Genomic DNA, 26,123 nt, shown 5'->3' on the forward strand with positions numbered 1-26,123 from the left:
TGTATGTAATTTATTTAACTCAAAATACATTCTCCTGCTGTTAGAAAATAGGAAAAATGTTTATTTCACAAATAAACATTTCTTTTCGCTTAAGTTTGAACTTTTAATATAAGCGAAAAGCAATGTTTGTTTGACAAATATTTTTTTTTTTTTTCTATTTTATGACAGCAATAAAATATATTTTGAGTTAGATATATTAAATACATTCTTCTTTTTGTGTCAATTCATTTAATTAAAAAAATTTTTTTTTGGCCACCCTGTATAATGGTGCTATTGTTTATACTCAGGTCCGGCTCTAGGGATTTTGCCGCCCTGGGCAAGATCGGCGATCGCCGCCCCCCTTGGTAGAAATTTTAAAAACTCAAAAATTGCACCATGGCTCTTAATTTGCTGAAATCTCTCATTTAATGCATTAACGGTTGTACCTATAATTTTTAAATAGAAGTCAAGTTTATATCGTGCCTCTGGATCTAGGTCCATACTTTCATCTTCAGTCTCATGGCCAAATTATCTTTTACTTTCCTCTTTCTGGCTATTACTGTGCATCCGACTTTTGGGTTCTCAATTTCTAATGTTGATGCTTTGCGTCTGTCAAATAGCCCTGAAATATTAAATCACTTCTGAGAGACTTAAAATGGATTTCCGATTTTTCTGATAAACTGACAGCTTGATACACGCCCATATCAATACTCTGCACATATAATACGTGACTACGTTGATGTAAAGTAAAATGTTACGCCATATTACCACAGTGTGGTTTTTATCGTTGTTTTTATTCACAGTGATTTCTACAACAGCATCGTAAATTTCTTCAATTTGGTCATATCTGATGGGACAATTATTTGAATTATTCTTTTCCATCTAGTTTCGGACGAAGGTTTCAATGTTAGGCACGAAATATGATTTTTCAGAATAGCCCAACGATGAATAGATGCTGAGAAAATGTTGTAAATTTTTGTCACTAACAAAAAGAACCTAAAAACTGTGGGGCTTTAGCAGCATCGTTCACGACTAAGTTAAGTCAATGGCTAGAACATGGGACTAAAAATGTTCTAGAATTCATTTTCAAAATTCTGTTTTGAACTCCAAAGTTCTTTCCTTCCCAAGCCAGTGATTTCCAGTACAGGCACAAATCCAAGAAAATGTTCTGCAATTTTAACACTTTGTGAACAAGAACCTAAATCGACAAAATGTACAACAATAGTCATCTGTTCCACCCCAGAAATATCAGATGTACAATCTAAAATTATGCTATAATAGTATGCTGATTTCAAAAAGTTTAAAATTTTACTTTTACTTTGGTCATGGAGGAGCTGAATAATTTCGTTTTGAATACGTTTTCCCAAGTAGTGATTCTGCTCGTTACTACCACTAATTATTGTTCTCCTAATGTGCTCTTATAACACAGAATAAAATTTTCTAAAGAGCTCAATAAGCTTTACCAAGTTACCATTGTTGTAATCAAGTTATCAAAATCGCTCCTCAATGGAAGACACTGTTGTGCTAAGAACTGTGTTTTTGATATAAGTCCTTCTATTACATTTTTCCATGACGAGTTTTTGAATTTAGAACGTTTTGTGTTTCTTCATTTTCAGAACAGTTATCATTCGGTGCTACTGCACCTGAACCATAAAAGCAATCCTAGCAAGTTCTGATCCCACTATTCTTATGCGATAAAGAAGAAGGCGGTGACGCCAATTTCGCGTCAAATGAACCTTGCAATTATTATTGTTTCACTTATTTAATTCTCGTTTTTACAGTTGCATTTTTACCGCTCTTGTTCATAATATTGATTTTTTATAGTATTAAAACCGTGGCTTATTATTTTTTCAATTTTAAAAATTGGCTGTCCTCTAAAATTTGCCGCCCTTAAATTTGCCGCCCTGGGCAGCCGCCCAGTTCGCCCACCCCTGGGGCCGAGCCTGTTTATACTACTGAACAGATAATTGAACACTCTTTCAAATGAGATAACATACGACCCCTATTCTCATCAAAAAAAACATCGATTACGTCATCACGCCCAGATGGATGACGTCACTAGTATGAAATATATATATATATATATATATATATATATATATATATATTTAAAAACATGAGATGTAGATCCTTGAAACACACTCAGTGATCAAAAGATCCAAGGTTAATGGTTTGACGACCACTCGTACGAAATCAAACAGATGAAATAGAGAATGTGGAAAAATCCCCTTACGAACAATTCACACATCCACCATTTCGGGTTGGGAAAAATTTTTTGAATAGAATCAAAGATCCAAACACCAGTTCTTAGAAATGTGTTTCGCCCTCTTCAACCTCTCTGGGCTTATCAATAAAGATGAGAGGTTGAATATCTTTAGACACATTCCAATCAAAAAACAACATTCGAGACCTAGACATAGAAGGTGCGTAAATCTACGGCAAGTCCGACAATGACAGTCTCAAGTTTTAATTCCCTAATTACTTAAAGTAAGTAAAATATATGTTTAAAAACATGAGATGTAGATCCTTGAAACACACTCAGTGATCAAAAGATCCAAGGTTAATGGTTTGACGACCACTCGTACGAAATCAAACAGATGAAATAGAGAATGTGGAAAAATCCCCTTACGAACAATTCACACATCCACCATTTCGGGTTGGGAAAAATTTTTTGAATAGAATCAAAGATCCAAACACCAGTTCTTAGAAATGTGTTTCGCCCTCTTCAACCTCTCTGGGCTTATCAATAAAGATGAGAGGTTGAATATCTTTAGACACATTCCAATCAAAAAACAACATTCGAGACCTAGACATAGAAGGTGCGTAAATCTACGGCAAGTCCGACAATGACAGTCTCAAGTTTTAATTCCCTAATTACTTAAAGTAAGTAAAATATATGTTTAAAAACATGAGATGTAGATCCTTGAAACACACTCAGTGATCAAAAGATCCAAGGTTAATGGTTTGACGACCACTCGTACGAAATCAAACAGATGAAATAGAGAATGTGGAAAAATCCCCTTACGAACAATTCACACATCCACCATTTCGGGTTGGGAAAAATTTTTTGAATAGAATCAAAGATCCAAACACCAGTTCTTAGATATATTCTTAGATATTCTTATATATATATATATATATATATATATATATATATATATATATAAAAATTGTAATTTAAAAAAAAAATCAACCTGTTTGGGCATTTCCTTAAAATTTAATAACTGCCAAATATCAAGGTGAAATCTTTTCTTTGGCCCACCCTGTATACATTTGTATTCACTGTGAAATCTGGTGAAAATAGATTAATTTTTATTTCATTAGACAGTTTATTTGAATTTTAATTACCCTGTCCGCAAACGCTCAAATTTTGACCATTTTGATTTTTGACCATTTTTTCAGGCCTGTACTAAAATACTACTGATATATAGTATTTTGTATTTTGACAACGAAACCCGATTTGGACTTAAAACGTTAATAAAATTATTTTTTCAATTTAATTGTGGCCTATTTCCCATCTAAATAGTTAATCAACTTAATTTATATTGGACCACTTGGCATGGATTTACCCAGAGAGGGCGCGGAGCTGCTATTGTAACAAAAAATTTTAGGTAAACTGGTAGTAAATAATTAACAACATGAATATACAGTGTGGAAGGCATTTAGTTCGTTGAAATCAGGCTGTAAAGTAGCTTTTAAAAAGATAAGAATATACAGGACGTTCCATTACAAATAAACCTTTGGCACTCTGCTAGTCTTGCCTCAATCACCCTGTACATTTAAATTATTTATGTTTAAAAAGTCCATATTTATATATAAAATCGACGGGTCTCAGCGTTTTTTATAGTTTTTTCAAACAAGGACAGAAATAATTTTATTCCATAAGTGCCTTCCACCCTATACAAACAAAATGAAACATATATAAACACTTTTACTGGGGCGGAATTTTCCGAAATCCAAAGAGGAAAGACATGTCGGTGAAGCTTCTAGGAATAAGTATCTGTATGAATATCTTAAATTCACATTAGTTTGCTGTGTAAATTCAAAAGTGAATTTACTGTGTAATTTTAGTACGTAACCAGTGACTTCGTTAATTTGTTTATATCGCGATGTCCAAACTAAATGCTTGAATTCAGCCATATCATGAATTAAAGCTGGATGGTCAAAAATAATTATTGTTATATACAAAATCCGTATATTTTACCTGTTTAAGCTTCTTTTCTGCCTTGACAGATTCTGGTATGACAAATATTGTATAGATTAGACTAAAAATTTGTAATCCTACTGCAATCATAAAAATAGCTTCATAACTGGTAGCGTATAATATACGAGCTGATACCATATTCCCAACAAAAGAAGAAGCTCCCATGATCAATTCAAATGCAGACAGTCTAAAAAATGATAGTTAAATTGTTTATTAATCATAAATCTTTATGGATATATAATCTTACCTTATAGCTCTATCTTTTTCTGTTGAAACATCTATTAAATATGCAGAAATCACAATAAACTGTGAAGCGAAACCACCAGATATTAACGATGGGAGTCCAGATACAATAAACCACCAAGTTGAAGCGTTTTTAAAATATACTATAATAGTATTGCTTATATTACTCAAAATAATACCTAAAAGAAGAGAAATGTTTGTTAGAAAATAGTACTCTCTTTAAATAAAGGACCCCGCAAAAACCTTATAGGAAATGTATCTCTGTCAAATGCTCTGAAACTTTGGGTTCTGGTAGTCCTTGACGTGTATAACAAAAGACTCAATGGGCGTGTAGCTCCAAAAAATCATGGTTCAAGATATATGCCTCTGAAGCTACAGGTACAGTGAGGACGTTTGAGTTGGAATAAATTCATTTTCTCAAGAATTGGCGATTCTGGAGGTAAACTACGAATCAGCTCGATTTTTATTTTTAAATTATAATTTTTGACATATATATCATACTAGTGACGTCATCGATCTACATAAATAAAATTTAAATTAACAAGCATTATAACTTTGCTGAAATTATATATTTAATGTCTGACTGGTATATTATTTGACAAATAATGACATGATTTCGAAGTCAGTTAAGTATGATATAATGCTCTAGGGCGATATTTTGAAAAATAACGCCCAGGGGCATTAAATACTGTCAATGTGTGGAGAAATGCAATTGGGGAAGCCGACCCCGCATAGGGATAAGGCAAAGAGAATGATGAGTTAAATAATGTCAAGTTGACAAATAAAAACCTAAGTAAAATTATGGTTACCACAATAACGTTACGACTATTGCTGGTAAATGAAATTTGAAAACTAATTAATTCAAAATGCATTCAAATTTTTTGTATATTAAGAATAATTTAGTCGGATATTAAACGTTGAAGGCACCACGGGTAATATAGATAATAATTACTCCAGGCTGTGGGTGAAAAATAGGTCGATTTCAGGATATAATCCAGGAATTTTTAAAACCTATCAGGTGTTGTAAAGGACGATGCCAGGAATAACTTCTACTAAAATGTGACCAAAAATATTGTGAGCTTTTTTTGTTATTGCGATTTTCATTTGTAAAATTTGTAATTTTTAAAGATTTTTAATTTTGCAGCTTAGGATATTGATTCTAGGGAAAAACTTTTTAATAGAAAGTTGTAGTAAATTAAAAAACCTACAATTTGAGCTATGGTAAGTTTAATTTCGTTTATTCGTTATTGCAACACAGCCTGCGAAAAGTCCAAAATGGCCGTTTTTACAATTGCGTTATTTATTGTAGAAATAATTTTTTTTTACTTTTTAAAGCTTTAAAATGAAGATCTTTTAATTCCAAACATAAAAAAAATTGTAAGGGCGGATTAACGAATTTGTTGCTTAGATATTATAAATTGTTTATCCCAAGAGGTCAAATGTCGAAGGCTATAACTTTAAAAAAAATCGTAGAGAGTTGGTGAAACATCCATTCTCCTTCTAAAGAGTTATATTTTCATATTCTGATGTAAATAAATGCGTAAAACATTTTTAAACTTCTAATTTTTGGGTTTGAAAATAAGGGGGCAAATTCCGTTATAAACATTTAGAGCTAAAGCGGCCTTGTACATCCTATGAGTTTTTAACTTACAAATTATTGTTGCTAAAAACGAAACGAAGATTTATAAAAAAATAAAAAATTTCTACGACCAACTGAAGCCGAGCTAAATGTTGGACTTGAAAATAAGGGGGCAATTTTCGTTATAAACATTTAGAGCTGAAGCGGCCCTGTACATCCTATAAGTTTCTAACTTCCAGATTATTGTTGCTGAAGACGAAACGAAGATTTATAAAGAAATAAAAATGTTCTACAACCAACTGAAGCCGAGATAATTGCTTCTTTTTTCTTAAATCGTAGTGCCTTTATTTACAACAATTAAGAAATTATTTTACAGTCATTGACTAAAGAAAGACTTATATTATCGTAAATTAAAAATAATTATAAAATATAGTTACATTTAATTATTAAAAATTATTTTTAAAATCGGTGCTTTTGCGAGCGTCCGAATTTTGCAAATCGCCCGGCTCGCTTCAAATCCGCGCGCTCGGAAAATTTTTACGTAACTTGTATTTTTTAACCGAAAACAATTTAATAAAATTACCATTATAATATACAGTCTATTTACCACTGTATTTGTTTTTCTTGATAAACTTTTATATGTGAAATCTCATTTCTGAAGAAATAAAATTACAAAAATGATACATATATATGAAATATATTTTTTTCATTGTTATATAAATATAATAATTAAAATGTTACTTCTTATTATACAATATAAAACTTTTTCTTCTTGTAGTGACTATCCGTTTTGGATGTTAACGACCATCATGGCAATCTGTACTTGCACACTAAATCGGTATTGTTGCTCTAAAAAGATTTGTAGTTGTTGTGTTGCAATCCTTCGCCTTCCTGGTTCTCAGTTTCCAAATGGGGTTTGCCAAATTGCCATGATGGTCGCCAACATCCAAAACGGATAGTCACTACAAGAAGAAAAAGTTTTATATTGTATAATAAGAAGTAACATTATTATTATTATTATATTTATATAAAAATGCAAAAATTAAAAATATAGTTATATGTATCATTTTGGTAATATTATTTCTTCAGAAATGAGATTTCACATATAAAAGTTTATCAAGAAAAACAAATACAGTGGTAAATACACTGTATATTATAATGGTAATGTTATTAAATTGTTTTCGGTCAAAATTTAATACAAGTTACGTAAAAATTTTCCGAGCGCGCGGATTTGAAGCGAGCCGGACGATTTGCAAAATTCGGCCGCTCGCAAAAGCACCGATTTTAAAAATAATTTTTAATAATTAAATGTAGTTATAGTTTATAATAATTTTTATTTTAAGATAATATAAGTCTTTCTTTAGTCAATGACTATAAAATAATTTCTTAATTGTTATAAATAAAGGCACTACGATTTAAGAAAAAATAAACAATTATCTCGGTTTCAGTTGGTTGTAAATTTTTTTTTTTTTTTATAAATCTTCGTTTCGTCTTTAGCAACAATAATCTATAAGTTAGAAACTCATAAGATGTACAGGACCGCTTCAGCTCTAAATGCTTTTAACGAAATTTGCCCCCTTATTTTCAATCCCAACATTTAGCTCGGCTTCAGCTGGTCGTAGAATTTTTTTATTTTTTATAAATCTTCGTTTCCTCTTCAGCAACAATAATCTGTATGTTAAAAACTCATACGATGTACTGGGCCGCTTCAACTCTAAATGTATGACGAAATTTGCCCCCTTATTTTCAAACCCAAGAATTAGAGGTTTAAAAATGTTTTACGCATTTATTTATATCAGAATATGAAAATATAACTCTTTAGAAGGAGATTGGATGTTACAACAACTCTCTACGATTTTCCTTCAAAAAGTTGTAGCCTTCGACATTTGACCTCTTGAGATAAACAATTTATAATATCTAAGCAACAAATTCGTTAATCCGGTCTTGCAATTTTTTTATGTTTGGAATTGAAAGATCTTCATTCTAAAACTTTAAAAAATAAAAAAAATTATTTGCACAATAAATAACGCAATTGTAAGAAACGGCCATTTTGGACTTTTCGCATGCTGTTTTGCAATAACCAATAAACAAAATTAAACTTACCGTAGCTCAGATTGTAGGTTTTTTAATTTACTACAACTTCCTATCAAAAAGTTTTTCTCTAAAATCAATATCCTAAGCTGCAAAATTAAAAACCTTTAAAAATTGCAAATTTAACAAATGAAAATCGCAATGACAAAAAAAGCTCACAATATTTTTGGTCACATTTTAGTAGAAGTTATTCCTGGCATCGTCCTTTACAACACCTGATAGGTTTCAAAAATTCCTGAATTATATCACGTTTTTTCACCCACAGCCTGGGGTAAATGCTTTTGGTCAAAGTATATACCTCGGGCCAGAGGCCCTCGGTCTATACACCATTGACCTCAAGCGTTATTATCCTTATCACACCCTTGGTACCTTAATAACTATTATATATTATTTACCTGAAATAGTTAATAACAAGAATGGCTTCCTTCCAAACTTGTCTGACCATGTGCCCACATACATGCAAACGAATACAGGAAATATATTGTTAATTGTATTTTGCACCATATTGATATAATTAACAGTTGGTTGTACTTTTGGTTCTAATACTTTAGTAATATTGTTTACATTATTTCCTAATTGGGCGCAATCTGCTTCTGGATATCCCAGTAGAGTGTAGCATGTTCTGTACATGTAAAGGTTGGTACTAATAGATCCTAAAAAATGAATATTTTAGTAATTATAATACAATAAACAAAAAATAAAATGCCAACAAAAAATGATGCGTTAAGTATAGGGACAACGAAAATTATTAACAGAAATCTTTAAAACAGTCAGAGAAAGACTAAACACAAATCAGAGAGGTAAATTAAATGATATGATTAAATAATTTTATTGGGAAATAAGCCACAATTAAATTGAAAATAGTTATTTATGAAACAGTTCGTGAAGTATGGTTTTTGCGAACGCACGCGATATTTAGAGCACGTGCGACAGCGGGGCGAGTGCTATACATCGCGTAAGTTCGCAAAAAGTAATTCACGCACAGTTTCATCCAATATTTTATCTACGATAAACAAATAAAAAAAAAACTGTAACTCCTCGTCACTGGAATTCATTTCTATTCTACAATTTTTAGAACTTTGACATTTAAAAATTCTAACTTCTTTCAAACCACAAAACTGTCAAAAGTTTTGTTGTAATTTATTGCTAATATATGTCATCACCATGACAACGCGAAAATTAAGGATATTTGATTATATGAAAGTGTGTCATAAACAGTGCGAAAAAGTATATCTTATTTAAAATACATTGTCACTTCACGCACACTTTAAACTCTTCACGCACTGCTATTCTATAATGACAGTTTTCACAAACTAGAAACTTATATATAATATGACATAGAGTAGATAAAATAATTTTATCTACTCTATCTCATAAATTATGTATAAGTTTTTAGTTTGTGAAAACTGTCATTATAGATAGCAGTGCGTGAAGGATTTAAAGTGTGCGTTAAGTAACAATGTATTTTAAATGGGATTTACTTTTTCATACTGTTTTTTGGCACACTTTCCTATAATCAAATATCCTTAACATTCGCGTTGTCATGGTGATGGCAAGTGAGCAATAAATTACAACAAAAGTTTTCACAGTTTTGTGGTTTCAAAGGAGTTAGAATTTTTATAGGTCAAAGTTCTAAAAATTGTATAATAGAAATGAATTTCAGTGACGAAAAGTTACAGTTTTTTTATTTGTTTATCGTAGATAAAATATTGTATGAAACTGTGCGTGAAGTACTTTTTGCGAACTTACGCGATGTATAGCACTCGCTCCGCTGTCGCTCGTGCTCTAAACATCGCGTGCGTTCGCAAAAAGCATACTTCACGAACTGTTTCATAAATAACTATTATTAACGTTTCGACGCCCAAATCGGCTATCGTTGTTAAAATACAAAACATTACTAAATTAAACAAAAATGTTGTTGCTTAGTAAAAAATTCTTCTATTAATTTATTTAATCTGACTCATTTATATCGGGAATTCAGACATATATTATACATTTTAAAGTAGAAGACTTTAAAATGATATTTAAAATATTTATGAGTTGCGTTCCTGGGACGACTTTACCGAATTTTTTTGATTACATGAAATCAACCCCAACTCAAGAATATGCGCCACAAAAAAATTATAGCATGTGATCTGTCTTTAAAAGGACAACCAAATGCAACGGTGACAGTAAAATTCTCGTGTTAGAGATTCCATAGTAAATCACGAGGAAAAACCAGGAAAAACCTCGTGATACTATCCCGACATCGTAAGTATTTGGTCTGACATTTAGTTTAAGTACTCTCAAAACTAATAGCAAACTCTTCAAAAATAGCTTTAGAACAACATAAATGATATGAAATCATCAAGTACACATAGTTTCAAAAGATATATGTCACCAAAAATTATCCTCGTTTTCATAGTTGATTTTTTCGTACAGAATAACACAGATTAATGGATTCCGCTATTTTTTTTTTTATTTTAAATTTGTCTTCGGTATTTACACAGTAGGGCAAAGGTTTACCCAAACTTCTATTTTGTATCTACTTATACTGGATGGAAGAAAAGAATATCTTTTTTCTTATGTTAAGTTTGAGACACCCTGTAGGGAAGAAGAGGTACAAAGGTGGGTGGGTATACATCGAAATTATGTTGTAATTTTTTTTTAATTTCTCTGATATATTTAAGATAGGCAGTTTTACTCTAACGTGTGTTATAACAGAAACAATGCTAAACTATCAATAATAAATAATTAACAGTTAAAAAAACTTGGAAAACAGAGGTAAACATTCTAATAACAGCTTCACATCGTCTAATCATGCTGTCTATTGAGCAGAATTTGATTATGGTATATGTAGTTTTAGATAACAGTAACCGCATAGTTTCTATATCATGCAGTGAAACAGAAGGGGCCGACGAAGTCTTAATTGTATACCGACAATATCTTATAAGTGATCAATAGGAGTCATGTCTAGATTGTGTGGGGGCCAATTATTCTTCTTCTTTCGCATAATCCATAGTGCTCTTCAGGGCGTCTGAGAGGAGGGAGTCAATTCAATCTGAATATTTGCTTCACTTAAAAATATAGTAACGACATGCTATACCTGAGAAGGCCAAGTCTTATCATACACTAAAATGAAATTATTTTCTATATTAAGTGTGAATTGAACAAAGTTTTGAAAGAAAGAAGATCTGTGTAATGCGCCTTTCACTATTTAAAGAGCCTAACACGTAGATACACCAAACCCGTACTTACTCTAAAGGAAATTCCACCCCATACCATCACAGAGCCTCCATTAAACAATCTCGTTTCTCTTATGTTGCGCTGTGCATACTGCTCACCAGGTCGACAAATAAACCTTATAGGTGTCGACTAGATTTGTTAACTTTGTACGTCTTTCTCTTTTTAAAGCTTTGTTAACTGTTATTTTTTATTGTTAACTAGCTAACCTAATTCGTACCGCCTTAGAAATAAATCAATAATGTGTCAAATTTCAATAAATAAAAATTAACAGGAAATAAAAAAATACTTAGATAAGTACTTGATAAGATTACTTGATAAGTAATATTTTTTTGCGCGTAAATATTAATCAATAGCGGTTTTTTCAATGCACAAATAATTTTCCTTGCCAGAAACATGGACACTCAAAGTTTTCCGCAAACTCCCAAAAAACTTGCGATTAAAAAACGTCACTGCTACGCTTGATACATACATCAACAAATATATTGCTGTTTACTGAGTAAGAAGTGACACCGGTAGACGCCTTGCGGGGATAACTGGTCTAGTAATCTGGTCAGTTATCGAACACGGTTCCTCTTTTGACATCATAACCATGAAAAAACTTTGCCTGTCTGACTATGCCCTTCCGTTTAGGCCTCCTTTATGTCCTTCTTATCCACTGTTTTACATTGATAGTGTTCAGGTCGTCTTCTAAGTCAAACAACCATCTCGTTCTGGTCCTTCCTTTTTTTTCAGTGTATCAGCTTCTATTGTAAAATTTTCGTTATTGTTTTTGTATCTTCTTATCTCTAGACATATCACAGTTATGATGGCAGTGTTTGACTTTTTACAAATCTTACAATATCGCACAATTTATTTAATTTTAATTCGTAATTTTAATTTAATTTCGTCCTGATCCCGACTCCCGCCTAGCGATAACGACAAATTTGCTCATAAAGGTCATGTTATGATGAAATGCATAATTTGCGAGTCTATAAGGTACATACGTACATACATACATACATACATACTTACATACATACATACATACATACATACATACATAGTACATACAAACATTCATTTTTATTTATATAGAAGAGGTAATATTAAGATGGCTATTAAAAAATAACGGTTGGTGATATAAAAGTGAAAACTTATTGTTGAATGTACCTATATTTTGGTTCTACATCACATGAAATTAAAAAAGAACGGTTTTCCAAAAAAATAAAAAATAATTATGTGGGGGCAAGCCCACTTTTTATTTAGGTTGGTGGTACCAACTCAGAAACCATCCCGGGTTCATGTACAACAACTTTGATCAAGGTCATCTTATGATGAAATACATTAGTTTGCCAGTCTATAAGGTACATACATACATACAGTTGAGTCCGCGAATCTTTACCCGTGCGTCATCGTTTAAAGCATACGAAATAATCGATGATAAGTAGGAAATTGAAATTTACTAAGCGCAACAGCAAGTGACAGTAAGTGACTATTCGTATGCTTTAAATGATGACGCACGGGTAAAGATTCGCGGACTCAACTGTACATACAATCATTCATTTTTATTTATATAGAAGAGGTAATATTTAGATGGTTATTAAAAAATAACGGTTGATGATAGAAATGTGAAAATTTAGGGTTGAATGTATATTTTGGTTCTACATCATAATATTAAATTAAAAAAGAACAATTTGTCCAAAAAAATAAAAAATAATTAAGGGGGCAAGTCGTTACATACATACATAAAAACATTCATTATTATATATATAGATTTAGTTTTGTTTCAGTTAAAACACATGTGAAAGAATAAAACCGTCTATTTATATATTATGTACAGTGATGAGCGTGCTAGTAACCGGCAAAATAGCGCAAAAGATGGAAAACATATTAAATTGTGAGTTGACATTATATTAATTGTTTCCCAACTTTAGACGTATCAGACGAGTATGTCAACTAAAACTGTCACTATGATAGTGGCATTTTTCAAACTCGTCCGATACGTCTATAGGTGGGAAAAAATCAATATTATATAAGTTTAAAATTACTATCGCTAAATTTAACACTTCTTCTAGGCTTAACATTTTTTGCGTTATTTTGCCGGTTATTAGTGCGCTCATCACTGTATTATACACTGATTAACGCGCTAATAACCGGCAAAATAACTCAAAATATGTAAAACATAAGACATTGCGAAATAAAAAGAGATGAAACTAGTGGAGGTGGAAATTATCGTTATAAAAGTATAAACTAACATTATATTACATAGTTTCCCATCTTTAGACGTCTGTGACAGGAGTATTTTACAAGATTCTACTGACGCAGTGACAGTTATCATACTCTCCTGATACGTCTAAAGGTGGAAAACTATGTAATGTAATGTTAATTCATACGATATACAGTGATGAGCGTGCTAATAACCGGCAAAATATAGCATGTGATCTGTCTTTAAAAGGACAACCAAATGCAACGGTGACAGTAAAATTCATACGATATACAGTGATGAGCGTGCTAATAACCGGCAAAATAGTGCAAAAGATGGAAAACGTATTAAGTTTTGAGATACAAAGAAATTAAACTAGTCGAGCTGGGGAATTTAGCGATATTAACATATAAATTCACATTATATTGATTGTTTCCCACCTTTGCACGTATCAGAGGAGTATGTCAACCAAAACTGTCACTGTGACATTGGTATTTGCCAAACTCGTCCGATACGTCTAAAGGTGGAAAACAATCAATATAATGTAAATTTTTAGGTTAATATCGCTAAATTTCCCAGCTCGAGTAGTTTTATTTCTTTTTATCTCACAACTTAATACGTCTTCCATCTTATTAGCGCGCTCATCACTGTATTCCGATATATTTATAACGGTAATTTCTACCTCCACTAGTTTCATCTCTTTTTGTTTCGAAATCTATTATGTTTTCTATCTTTTGCGTTATTTTGCCCTTTATTAGTGCGCTCATCACAGTATATAAAAAAATTCACAAATAATAATACTAAAATATGATGATTTCGATGTATTCGCGGTGTGTAAGTACTTGGAGGGGATACGAGAAACGATCGTGCGAGAATAGCGGAGAAATATTGCAACTTTCTTAAATAATTCGTTGTCAATTGAAATTGTCAAATTAACGTATATTTCATATCTACTGTCAATGAAGAAGAAAAATTATAATATTGCTCCACAATATTGATATACTATGCAATTATTATATAAAGGTAAATTTAATTAATTGTATTTTGCTTGCAGTACTGCATTTTAATAACTAATTTTATTTACTACATACAATAGTTTACGGTTTAATAACATAACCTGAATCTTATCTTTTGTTCTTATTATCTTTTTGGACTATGGCCTTGACAATTATCCAGTAACCAGGACTAATATAATTGGCCAATATAATTAAAAGTGCGAATAATGTTGCTGAGCGTAGAAACCAGGTGTCGATTTGCCGAACTCGCACGGTCCCAATACCCATACTTGTACATTGTTTTTTCCAGAGGGTGTCTCAAACTTAAGATAAGAAAGACATTAGTTTTCTTCCACCCGGTATAAGTTCAAAAAATAAGTTTTAGTAAACCTTTCCCCAACTGTGTAAATACCAAAGAAAATTTTAAAATAATTAAATAAAATTAGCGGAATCCGTTAATCTGTTCACGAAAAACTGTGGAAATAAGCATAATTTTAGGTTATGCATAACTTTTGAAACTAAGTATGTTTTTTTAATATTATTTAATATTTCTTAAAATTGTAAGTATGTGTTATATAAGAGATTCTTTAGTAAGAACAAAATAGGAAGAGACAATCCGGTGTCCAGTAAAATTCTTTTTTTTTATGTCATAAGCTTAGACAATCCGTCAATCAGCCGTCATTATGCATCTGAAACAAGGACTAACATAGCGCGTATTTCAGTAACGACGCAACTACCCTATAGTGGCTCAGCACATTTTTACAGTTCGATCGTTTTTGTATCATCCGTACATAGTATTTTAGAAGTTAATTACGCAATAAACAGGAACTGACAAAATTTGCAGTTATGTCATTCTTCTTCCGTACCGCACTGAATCTCTGCCTGCTATTACTTTTATTATTATAATTTATCCTAGGTAGCACAGCAGTCGGTTCCCCTCTACTTAACTTATTCTTACAGTTGTGCTACCTATTTGGCCACGTGCAGTCGTATTAAAAATTGGGAAAATATTTTGAGCATTATAGATAATACTATTGAGAGGCTTGTGGGTAAAATTTATATTTGTGTGACTAGACAAGCATTTTGTGTTTTTTAAGAGCGCATCATGAGTGGTGGTTATTTTATTTGTAAGAAACCTCTGGGACAAATTATTTGTCGGTGGGAAAGTCGAGCCATCTTTGATCACCGTTGTAGTCGAACGTTTTTCGTCTCTTTATATGGCGGAAATAAAGACCATTCTCTGGAAACTCCGAGATATAAACGATTCGCTAAATCAGTGATAAAAAATGCATTTAATCCCTTCTCATTTCCTCCAACACAAGATGCAATCCGTTTCCACAGACTCCGAGTGTATCACCAGATTCAGTCATGGCTCGGTAAACATTAAAGTCCAGAAGATTGGGGCTGCAAAAAGCATGGAAAATTTTGGGTACCAATCAAAACTTTCAATCCTCCAGTACCCCCGAGCTTATTAAATTCATTTTTTGCAATTGCAATTGAAACTGGAAGTGCATGTGGTTGCCGAAAAGCAGACCGCAAATGTTCAGCAGTGTACCTCCATTGTTCCATTGTGGTGGTGAAAGTTGCAGCAACATCGTGGACATATCAACATTAATTATTGAAGATAATGAACTGGAAGATGAATTACCGACAAAGACGCCAACTCTAACTCTCATTATACCACAAAAATTCACCTCGGATACTGATCTTGACTCGCAGCCTAGACCGTCGAAAAAAATGAAAAAATAATAACTATGATAGACCTTTTTCAACATATAATAAATAATATTATTTTGTCTAGAAATTCTCCGTGGATTAGGCCTATTGGGGATACCACACAAAAAACGCGCCTCCACACCTAGAGAAAAAAATTCTTGACATAAAGGAACTTTATTAATATTTAAGAAAGATCGACTTGGCATATTGCCTAAGAAATATATCTTTGTATGTAAGATATAATTTTCTAAAATATTTCAAATAAATTCTACTACAGCCAAAGAAATATATCTTAAACATGACTGAACTATCACTTTCTGGCAAACTTCAAACCCATTTATCAGAAATAAATTACACTTGATGTTAATTAATTTTATTAGTCATAAAAATATATTTTCTACACATTATAAAACTATTCTTTCTGAGCAATAATATTTCTTAGTAAGGAATATTATTATTCTACTATTAATAATTAATATATTTAATGTTAAGAAATATATTTCGCAGAGATAAACGTATATTTAGAGTTAAGTTAATATTTCTTGAAAATAAAGTGATATTACATACGGCGAAATAAATCATTGTGTTAAGGTAAAATCATTATTTATTAATAAAACAAGATATAAAACGTTTATTATTACATACAAATATTTTCTCCACTCTTAAACCACTGGCTTCTACACAACAATAAAAGGATGGAGAGGCAAATCGAACTTCCTCAAATTTTCCTTGTTTTGTTAATAGCACTTTGTATATCAGCAATTCACTAAAACAAAATCGTTATGTAGAAAAAGTAAACTTACTTTAATAAATTTTTTTTTATAAAGATATAGATATTTATTTTGACAAATTTAGGAAATACAAAAAAAAAACAAATACACGGCCCCACATAATAACTATTAATACTAATAATAATCAATCATATTTAGTTCAAACATGGCATTATTTAACCTATACACATCTTTGTTTATTTTTTTCTTTTTGTTATTGAAATATTAATTATTTATCTGTATAATATTAAGTCACACAATAAACATTGTTTAGCCAAAACAAGAGGGAACATACAACCAATGTAAAACATTGAAGCAGACATAATAATATGTAATTTTCTTAATTTTTATAATCTAAAAGAGACAGCATACCTAATCATTAAGAAATTTTATTACGGGAAAGTATTATTAGTGTACATCTAAGTCATTTAATACATATTAACTAATTCACGGTTTTCGGCAATAACATTTCTTAACCATAAACATATATTTCTTTTAGACTAACTGATTTCTTTATCTCAAATAAATTAACAGAAAACATCATCAGCGTTGCACCCGCCATGTTTGATATAGCGTTGTATTGTATATTTTTATAGAAGACGATACATTCAAGAAACCTATTGTAGTTGATACATAAGTATACACATTTTTAAAAAGGTACTTACATGTATGAAGTTCTACCATTTCTGGAAGGCCCCGCAGTTGGTTAATAACTCCTTTCTTAATATTGTTCTGGAGCTATATATTATATCATTCTGTCCCAGCTTTAAATTGTGGCATATTTCCCAGTTAGATTAATAAGCTCCTTTATTTCAGAGTCGTCCATTATTATACCTAAAAAGCATATAAAGATACTATTATGTTTCTTTTTTAACCATTCGGATACGCAACAATATTATTATTACATCTTAAATTACTCAATTTACTTTTATTTAATACCTATATATGTACGTACCTTCAAAATATCCGTTAATTTTTAAAGAACACCAATAATTCCAAAATCCATCTATATGAACATGAACATATATCACGCCATCTTGACAAATACTGACGACTAATATAAATAGTTAATTTGCGCAATTCTTTTGTGGAAGAAAATCTCTTTGCAAGTAACATTTCGACATTAATGACAAAGTTTTTATTTTATAACCACAGTTACTACAGAGGGTATTTCTGAAGAATTATTTCTTGTGGTTTAAAATATTTATTTGATTGCAAGAAAATTTCTTGTTCACAAATATAAATATGGATTAACTTAACATTATATTTCTTATACTGCAAAATATTTGTAGTTTTCAATTTAAGAAATAAAAACTTTAGGATAAGAAAATTAAATGTAACCATTAATGCATTTCTTAGTATTGAAGAAATTATCTGTAAGAAATTATTGAGTTGTGTTTAAAAAACTCGTTTCTTTATAATGTGAACCGGTATGTTTAAGTTAATAGGATATGTTAACTTTTAAGAAATATTGCTCAAAGAAATCGGTGTTTTAGGAGAAAAGAAATTGTTCTCTCGGTGCAGACTCTACCTCATAGGTGGCGGGGAAAAGGATCAAAAATAGCTTAATAATAGCAGAGGAATATTTAAATCATAATAAATAAATATATAGATAGAAAAGTAAGACTAAGGTTTTGTTTTTATTGTATTCCTATGAGAATTCGAGATCTGGTCAAATTTGGAGCGCTGTAAAACCTAGATAAATAAATAAAATTAAATAATTTTATGGTGGAAATTATTCGTTGAAAAATCCCCTATAAAATCGCTATGATGTGAAATGAACGGAATTTTATTGTGAAATGAACGGAAAAGTTATAACCTCCAAAAGGAAACTTCTTACAAAATTTTCTCTTATTTTTGTTTATAACTTTTTTGTTGGTCACTTGACGATAAAAAGTAATAGACATAAAATTGTAGAAAATTTAATTTTCTACATTTTATTTTGAATTAAATTTTCTGTAGGATGGCTAGTTTAGGAGATACAGCGCGAAATCCCTTTCCACCACTTTTTTCAAGATGGCGGCCGGGTACAAGGGTGGCGACCCCAAAAACTTAAACTTAAGCTTCTACTGAACCCCCTACACATTAAAAAATAAAATCGACACCTCTAAAAAATCTTCTTCTTCACGTGCCATCTCCTCGACGGAAGTTGGCAATCATCATGGCTATTCTGATCTTAGATGCTGCTGCTCTGAATAGTTCGGTTAATGTGCATCCGTACCATTCCGTCAAGTCAGGGCTGCTTTATCCATTAGGCAATATAGGCAGTTGCCTAGGGCGGCAAGTTATGAGAGGGCGGCAAAAATACTGTACAAAAAATATTTGTATATAAAAACTGAAATCGAATAATATTTAAGTACATCCATCAATGGAATAGAAGTGGGCATTCATTTCTAGAAAACAAATTGCATTCTCTTAACACTATTCATTCAAAAAGGATGGAAGTCGTAAAATTTAGGGATTATTGGGCCGCATGCAGTACCGCAAAGGAGGCGTGCCATTGAACACTTCAATGTAAATGTATTTTGCACATTAGGCAGAAACTAAAGACTTGATTTAGTTTGATTTATACTGAAACTTGGAAGTACCATTGTAGATATAGATATAACTTTATTTTTGATGCCAAAGAGTCAGTATTATTCAATTAAGTTTGCATTCTTGTTTGCAATTTGATTTTTTCCATAGAAAGTGACGTAACAAAGGCGATAAACTATGACGACATTATAGATGATTTTACCAATGGTAGGGGAGCAAATTATGCTAAATGTGCAGTCACTCGAGCGCTTTGGGGAACTATTGGGTTGTGAAGAGTAGGTCCTAAAACCAAAAAAAGTTAAGTAAAGTTTTCCATTTTAGTGGGGACTTTCCATTTTTAATTTATTAATTCGAAAAAATGTCTCGAATAAAAGTTACTTATTTTTACGCAAAGAATCCAAATGTGCAATAAAAAATGGAGACATTTAAGATTTTAAAGTAGCCCTCCACCCCACCTCCGCGGGGGTCGTGTTTGATGCCATTCGATAGATTTTTCAAAAATATTGAATAAGTGTATTTTTCAGTTTTTCGATCTGATGTTCCTTTCGCGAAATATCGCAGGATTCGTATTTAAAATAATAAATTTACCACCCACCCCTCTCCGTGCGAAGTCGTATTTAGACATATACTCCGTGTATTTAGACTCCGTGCGAAGTCGTATCGATAGATTTTTGAAAAATATTGAGTAGGTACGTATTTTTTAGTTTTTTGATCTGTCATTCATTTCGCGAAATATTCTCTTTTTTCTTGTGAAATTTTGGAACTCACCCATTTCCTTACGCTCAAATCGTCAGATTTGTGAAATATACACTGTTTTGCATGTACTTAACTTACCTTACCTTAATCTGGCGATTTCGAGTTTTTTAAGGATATATTTTTTTCGGCCCCCCCTTAACGAACTCCCCTGCATTAAGAGTCAATATATGGTAGAGGTACATTTTCAGGGTACAAGGTTTCTCCCCGTGTAATAATCTGACGTGCTCGAGTAACTAAGAATCCCCGCTTGGGCTCCCCTACCACAAAAAAAATCAAGAAAGAAATATGATGTGACCGAACTGGAATGATAATTTTTCCTGTTATATGTATACAGGGTAGCGAGTAAGTATGGAAACACGGTAATTTCTTAGAAACCGCTAGAACGATTTTTATAGATTTTGGTGTGTAAGGGTCTTCTAATGCGGCCGATATTATAGTGGTAATTACATTGTTGCCACAACTTCCGTTTTTTGGAAATCTAATGAACTTTCTTATTTTGAATGGAACACCCTGTATATTTTTTGCGTTTTGAAGTTCTTACAAGATACTGATTATTTTTCATGTTATATTCCCTATACTTAAATGCCATTATGTCGGAGTTACTGTTACATTTATTAAATAAAAAAAAATTAACCAAATTATAAAAAACAATTTTTTCGGCCCGGATAGACATTATTTTAGGTTCTTTGGATAATTGGAAACAAAAAAGGTCTTTTGTAATTTTCCTCATAGTTAACCGTTTCCGGGTTATAAACAATTTAAACCTGAAAAAAATTGAAAAGTGACGATATTCAAGGTTCAAAAACACAAGTAAAAAACACTATTTTTGAAACCACAAAGTATCTAAATTCAAGTTCAAAGCTTATTTTATTAGGTACCGATAAGTAATTTGACCTCATGTAATTTTAAAACATTGGTTTTTAGTTGTTAATGCCCGTCCTCTCATATTGTTGATCACCCGTCCTCTCATATGCGCTTTATTAACATTAAAAAAAACAATGTTTTAGAATAAAATATGCCAAAAATTCTTATAGGGAGCTGATAGAAGATGGTTTGAGCTTGAATTTAAGTACTTTGTAATTTCAAAAATAATTTTTTTTTCTTGTGTGTTTTAACCTTGATAATTGTCATTTTTAGATTTTTTTCAGTTTTAAATTGTTTATTTATAACTCGAAAATGATTAACTTTTGAGAAAAATTACAAAAAAACTTTTTTGTTCCCGATGATCTAAAGAATCTAAATAATTTCTACACGGGCCGAAAAAATGTGATTTTTAAAATGTGTTTAATTTTTTTTATTAATAAGTGTAGCAATCATTCTGAAATTATGGCATTTAGGTATAGGGAATATAACATGAAACATAATCAGTATATCTTAAGGACTTTAAAACACAAAAAATATACAGGGTGTTCCATTTGAAATAAGAAAATTCATTAGATTTCCAGAAAAACGGAAGATGTGACAACAATATAATTACCACTATAATATCGGTCGCATTTGGAGACCCTTACCCACTAAAATCTATAAAAATCGGTCTAGCGGTTTCCGAGAAATTACCGTGTTTCCATACTTTCTCGCTACCCTGTATAAACATCGTGGTTTAAATATATTTTTAGTGTATTCTTATTTAAATAAAAAATTATGATTGCAATTTTTTTTCGCAAAAATGGTACATGTTTGAAGGGCGGCTACTAGAGAATTGCCTAGGGCGTCAATTGACCTAAACGCGGCCCTGCGTCAAGTTACGCAACCACGAGATTCGTCTCCTTCCTACACTTCCCTTGCCCTGGATTTTCCCCTGTATAATCAACTGAAGTGTGCTGTATTTCTCATTACGCATAACATGCCCCAGGTACTGCAGCTTTCGTGTCTTGATGGTTTCCAATATTTCCAGTATTTTGTTAACTCTTCTCATGACTTCGTTGTTCGTTATATGCTCGGTCCATGATATCTTCAGAATTCTTCTATACACCCACAGTTCAAATGCTTCCAACTTTTTAGTAGTCGATGCGTTAAGTGTCCATGCTTCTATCCCGTAAAGCAGAGGAAAGAAAATATAACACCTTGCCAACCTAACTCTAAAGTCTAATTTCAGTTCTCTTGCACAAAGTACCTTTCTCATTTTATCATCTCTAAAAAATGCAACCCCAAAAATGTAATATTTCAACGGACTATTTAGTGGTTGTAGAATAATGTGCTTCGACTAATGCATCTAGAATCTAGATTAATATTAGATTATAGGAAACAATAGTTGATGATAGTTTCGTGCAGTGATGCGTAGATTGATACATTGTATTTAAATTTTATCTATTTATCTTTACTTTTTTTATTCAAATAATCTATTAATATTAGTAAAAATATAAATGCATATCAAATAAGTTTTAAGTATCAGTGACAAATAAGAAAACAAGTTTTGAAGAAAGCAAAATAAACAATTAGTGTAAAATAAGGATAAATTATATGTATAAAATCATGCGGTCGGTACGGTTGTAACTGAAACCGTAGACCTGTATTATTGCAAAATATAATATATTAAGTACAAAACTCCTACTTCTGTATGTGCAATGAACTTGCCGCACATTGACGATTATCTATCAAATTTCTTCAAACCATTGATAGTGTACCGTTTTCGGCTCTTCTGAATATTTTGGTTAGGTCTGTGATGTTACCTCAATCCCTTCTGTTTCTTAGCACAAATAATGCTGATTTCTTCATATGCCTCGGCACCCCTTTTAACTTTCCTAGTAAAACTAGTTGGTTTACACCTTTATCTTGGTAGTCTAAGAATAAAGTTTTAATATTTTTGTAATAACTGATCCGATCCGTCTTTATTTGTTCATAAATCTCCTTCTTCTGATTCTCGTCTATCTGTTTCTTATTTTTATATACGCGGTGGGGATAAAGTATGGAACTAAAAAAGACACCACGCATGAAACTTTGCAGTGTCACCCTGTATATTTTTACATATATTAACCTTCGGATGACCAAGCGGGGGAAATTGTGACCCCAGCGTATGTTGTTCTTTAATGAATTCAAAAGTATTTTTAATTTTTAACTCATTATTTTTTTATTTGACTTTAATATCATTCTAGATATCCTCATATTTTGAAATAAAAAAAAAATCCCTATATTTTACGAATAAAAAATATATTCTGAAGTTGATGTTTAGTAAAATAGCGTCTATTATGTGTAATTACAAGTAGTTTTACGCTAATGACGTCGACTTTGCAAAGTAACAAGACACTTACTCAACATACACACTACACATAACACTAATACTCATGTTGTGACTGGCTGAATGACATAAAGTCCATGCCAAAAAAAATTAAAAATTAAAAAAAAAACTTTATTTTTTTGTTAATTGTCATTTTTGACATTTTTGACCTGGGGTCATTTTCCCCCCCTTGGTCATCCGTGTAACAAAAAAAGGTTGGTCATCGGAAGGTTAAAAGGACATGTGACTCCTAACTTATATAAATATCTAGTTTACCAAGAAAAAATTGTGGAATTGACAATTAGATCACTTTACATATAAAAAATGGGTAATTTTTTATTTCCTAAACCGATGTGAATAATAAGTTTAAAACATCACTTCTAAGTGTTCAAAATGCTTGCCGTTAACCTCGTGATAATGTACAGGGCTGATAACAACCTGGTAAAGAGTTTCAGAATCCTGGAAGGGGTATTACGAAAGAATAGATGGACAATAAACGAACTGGCTGAAGTACAACCAATTTACAACATAATGTACAGGTCTACAAGCTGATACATGATCCCATAAACTAGGAACTGAAACCGTATACCTGTATTATTGCAAAATATTAAGTACAAAACTCCTACTTCTGTATGTGCTATGAACTTGCCGCACATTGACGATTATCTATCATACATAGGCGCCCATACACACGGGGGCCGTGGCCCCCCCTTGCTTTTCGGGAAAGAACAAAAATTAAATGTAAATATATTACATAAACGTATTTTTGTCAAAAAATGATTGGATAATTTTGAGAGATAAATTGGGTAATTAATAGTTTAACAGAAAATCTGTGTGTCTGCGACAGCGGTCTATATGGAATGTGCATAATACATATTTCGCACAGTCACGGTATGCTGTTAACGAAAACAGTGAAAGAGATTAGTAACGTGGGAACATAATATACTGTAATCGACACCCAAAATTACTAATTAAATGAATCATTTTATAATACTGCAAAGAAAATCATATCAGCAAGAAATCCGATCTCTGACGGATAAATCACTAATGAGCCATTTGTCTTTAATAACTGGCACTATAAAGATAAAGTGTAAAATCTGTGAAGTGATTATATTTATTGTTTTCTATATTAAGTTTTGTGTATTTTTTAAAATTGATTGAACATAGTTATACAAGTCAAATTTTAGTTTGCAAAAGTATTTTTTTAGTAAGTAGATTATTTTAAAGTGTATATTATGATGAACAGAATAGTTTTATTTAAATGAAAAACAGGTGATCTTTCATGACGAATGAGTGTTATATACAGGGTGTCCCAAAAGTAGCGGAAAGGTCGAATAATTCTGAAATAAAAACTGAAAAATATGTATTAAATATTTCTCAAAAATCTATGCGATGACACTAAACAAGTCCACCACTTCAACCCCTGGGTGTGGAGCGGGGGGTAACTTTAAAATCTTAAATGGAACCCCTAATTCTTGTTGCAGATTTGGATTTTCCTTGTAAAAATAAGCAAATTTTATTCGAGCCATTTTGCGAATTGTGGATAGAGAGCGCTATAATCGGAAAAAACGATATATCGTGATACCATAGCAAAATTATAGAAACGGTCTAATATCTCGAGAAATATACTTCCAAATGAAAAACTAAAAAACACGTGTTTAACATTTTTCAAAATTCTATAGAATGACACCAAACAGGATTTTTCGTTCCACACTCTGGAGGTGGGGGTGAGAGTTAACTTTAAAATCTTAAATAGGAACCCCCGTTTTTATCGCAGATTGAGTTTCCTCCTCAAAAAATAAGTAACATTTATTCGAAACTTTTTTTTTTAATTATTGACGGATGGCGCTATAATCGAAAAATGCGATTTATTTGCACCATCTATCAACGATTCTAAAAATGTTTGGAATATATGTGACTTATTTTTCATAAGAATTCTAAATCTGCAAAAATAAAGGGGGCTCCTTTTTAAGATTTTAAAGTAAAAACTTGGTTCGACACATACTCGTGCTAAGACTACTCGCCAAAGTTGAAGGCAGGGCTTTGCAAGCATTGTATTCTTTTTAAACGGGTTTTAAAGAGAGGCGCAACTTTTGTGGTACCCATGACATTTCCATTTAAAAACTTGGTCTAGTATTTAAATGTATGAATAATTTCTCACAACAGAGTTCACACTAGGTTTTTTAGGTGGTTTAAACTACAGTAGACTCCCTCTATAACGAGAACTGAAATGGTGGGCTAATTATCTCGTTATAAGCGGATCTCGTTATATCAAACAACAATAATATGATGCCTTGTTTTGATGCCTCTTACGTAGTTTATTAGGTGTCGATGGTCAACCTGAACAGTAAACAATGAGACTTCGCCGTCATAAATTGTAAATTTCCTATAATATTCAATATCGGTTGATAAACAGGCAGAAGTTTATTACAGGTGGCAGAGTTTATTACAGCACTAGCCTCGATAATAAGACAGATGTTAGGCATTTCTATGTACAGGCAGTTGGGGCATTTAATTATTTATGACTATTACAACGCTGAAAACAGGTAAAGTCACGTATTCTTCGATTTCAATTTTCTTCGTTGTAACCAAATATGCCTCGTTATAGAGCGTTATAGTTCAATAGGAATTTCA

General features: G+C 31.7%; 1 protein-coding gene across 2 annotated transcripts in view; it reads right to left on the minus strand.

Annotated features, from left to right (window-relative positions):
- The window catches only part of LOC114324749 (proton-coupled folate transporter), a 72,327-nt gene that overhangs the window by 41,845 nt on the left and 4,359 nt on the right, over nucleotides 1-26,123 (minus strand). For both annotated transcript variants that reach the window (XM_028272580.2, XM_050656010.1), the window contains exons 2-4: nucleotides 8,492-8,749; nucleotides 4,431-4,605; nucleotides 4,184-4,370 (exon numbers count right to left, since the gene is read on the minus strand). In XM_028272580.2, coding sequence (XP_028128381.1) covers nucleotides 4,184-4,370; nucleotides 4,431-4,605; nucleotides 8,492-8,749 — 620 coding nt within the window. The remainder of the gene's footprint in view (nucleotides 1-4,183; nucleotides 4,371-4,430; nucleotides 4,606-8,491; nucleotides 8,750-26,123) is intronic.

This window comes from Diabrotica virgifera, chromosome 1 (assembly GCF_917563875.1).
Source record: "Diabrotica virgifera virgifera chromosome 1, PGI_DIABVI_V3a".
Classification (NCBI taxonomy): domain Eukaryota; kingdom Metazoa; phylum Arthropoda; class Insecta; order Coleoptera; family Chrysomelidae; genus Diabrotica; species Diabrotica virgifera.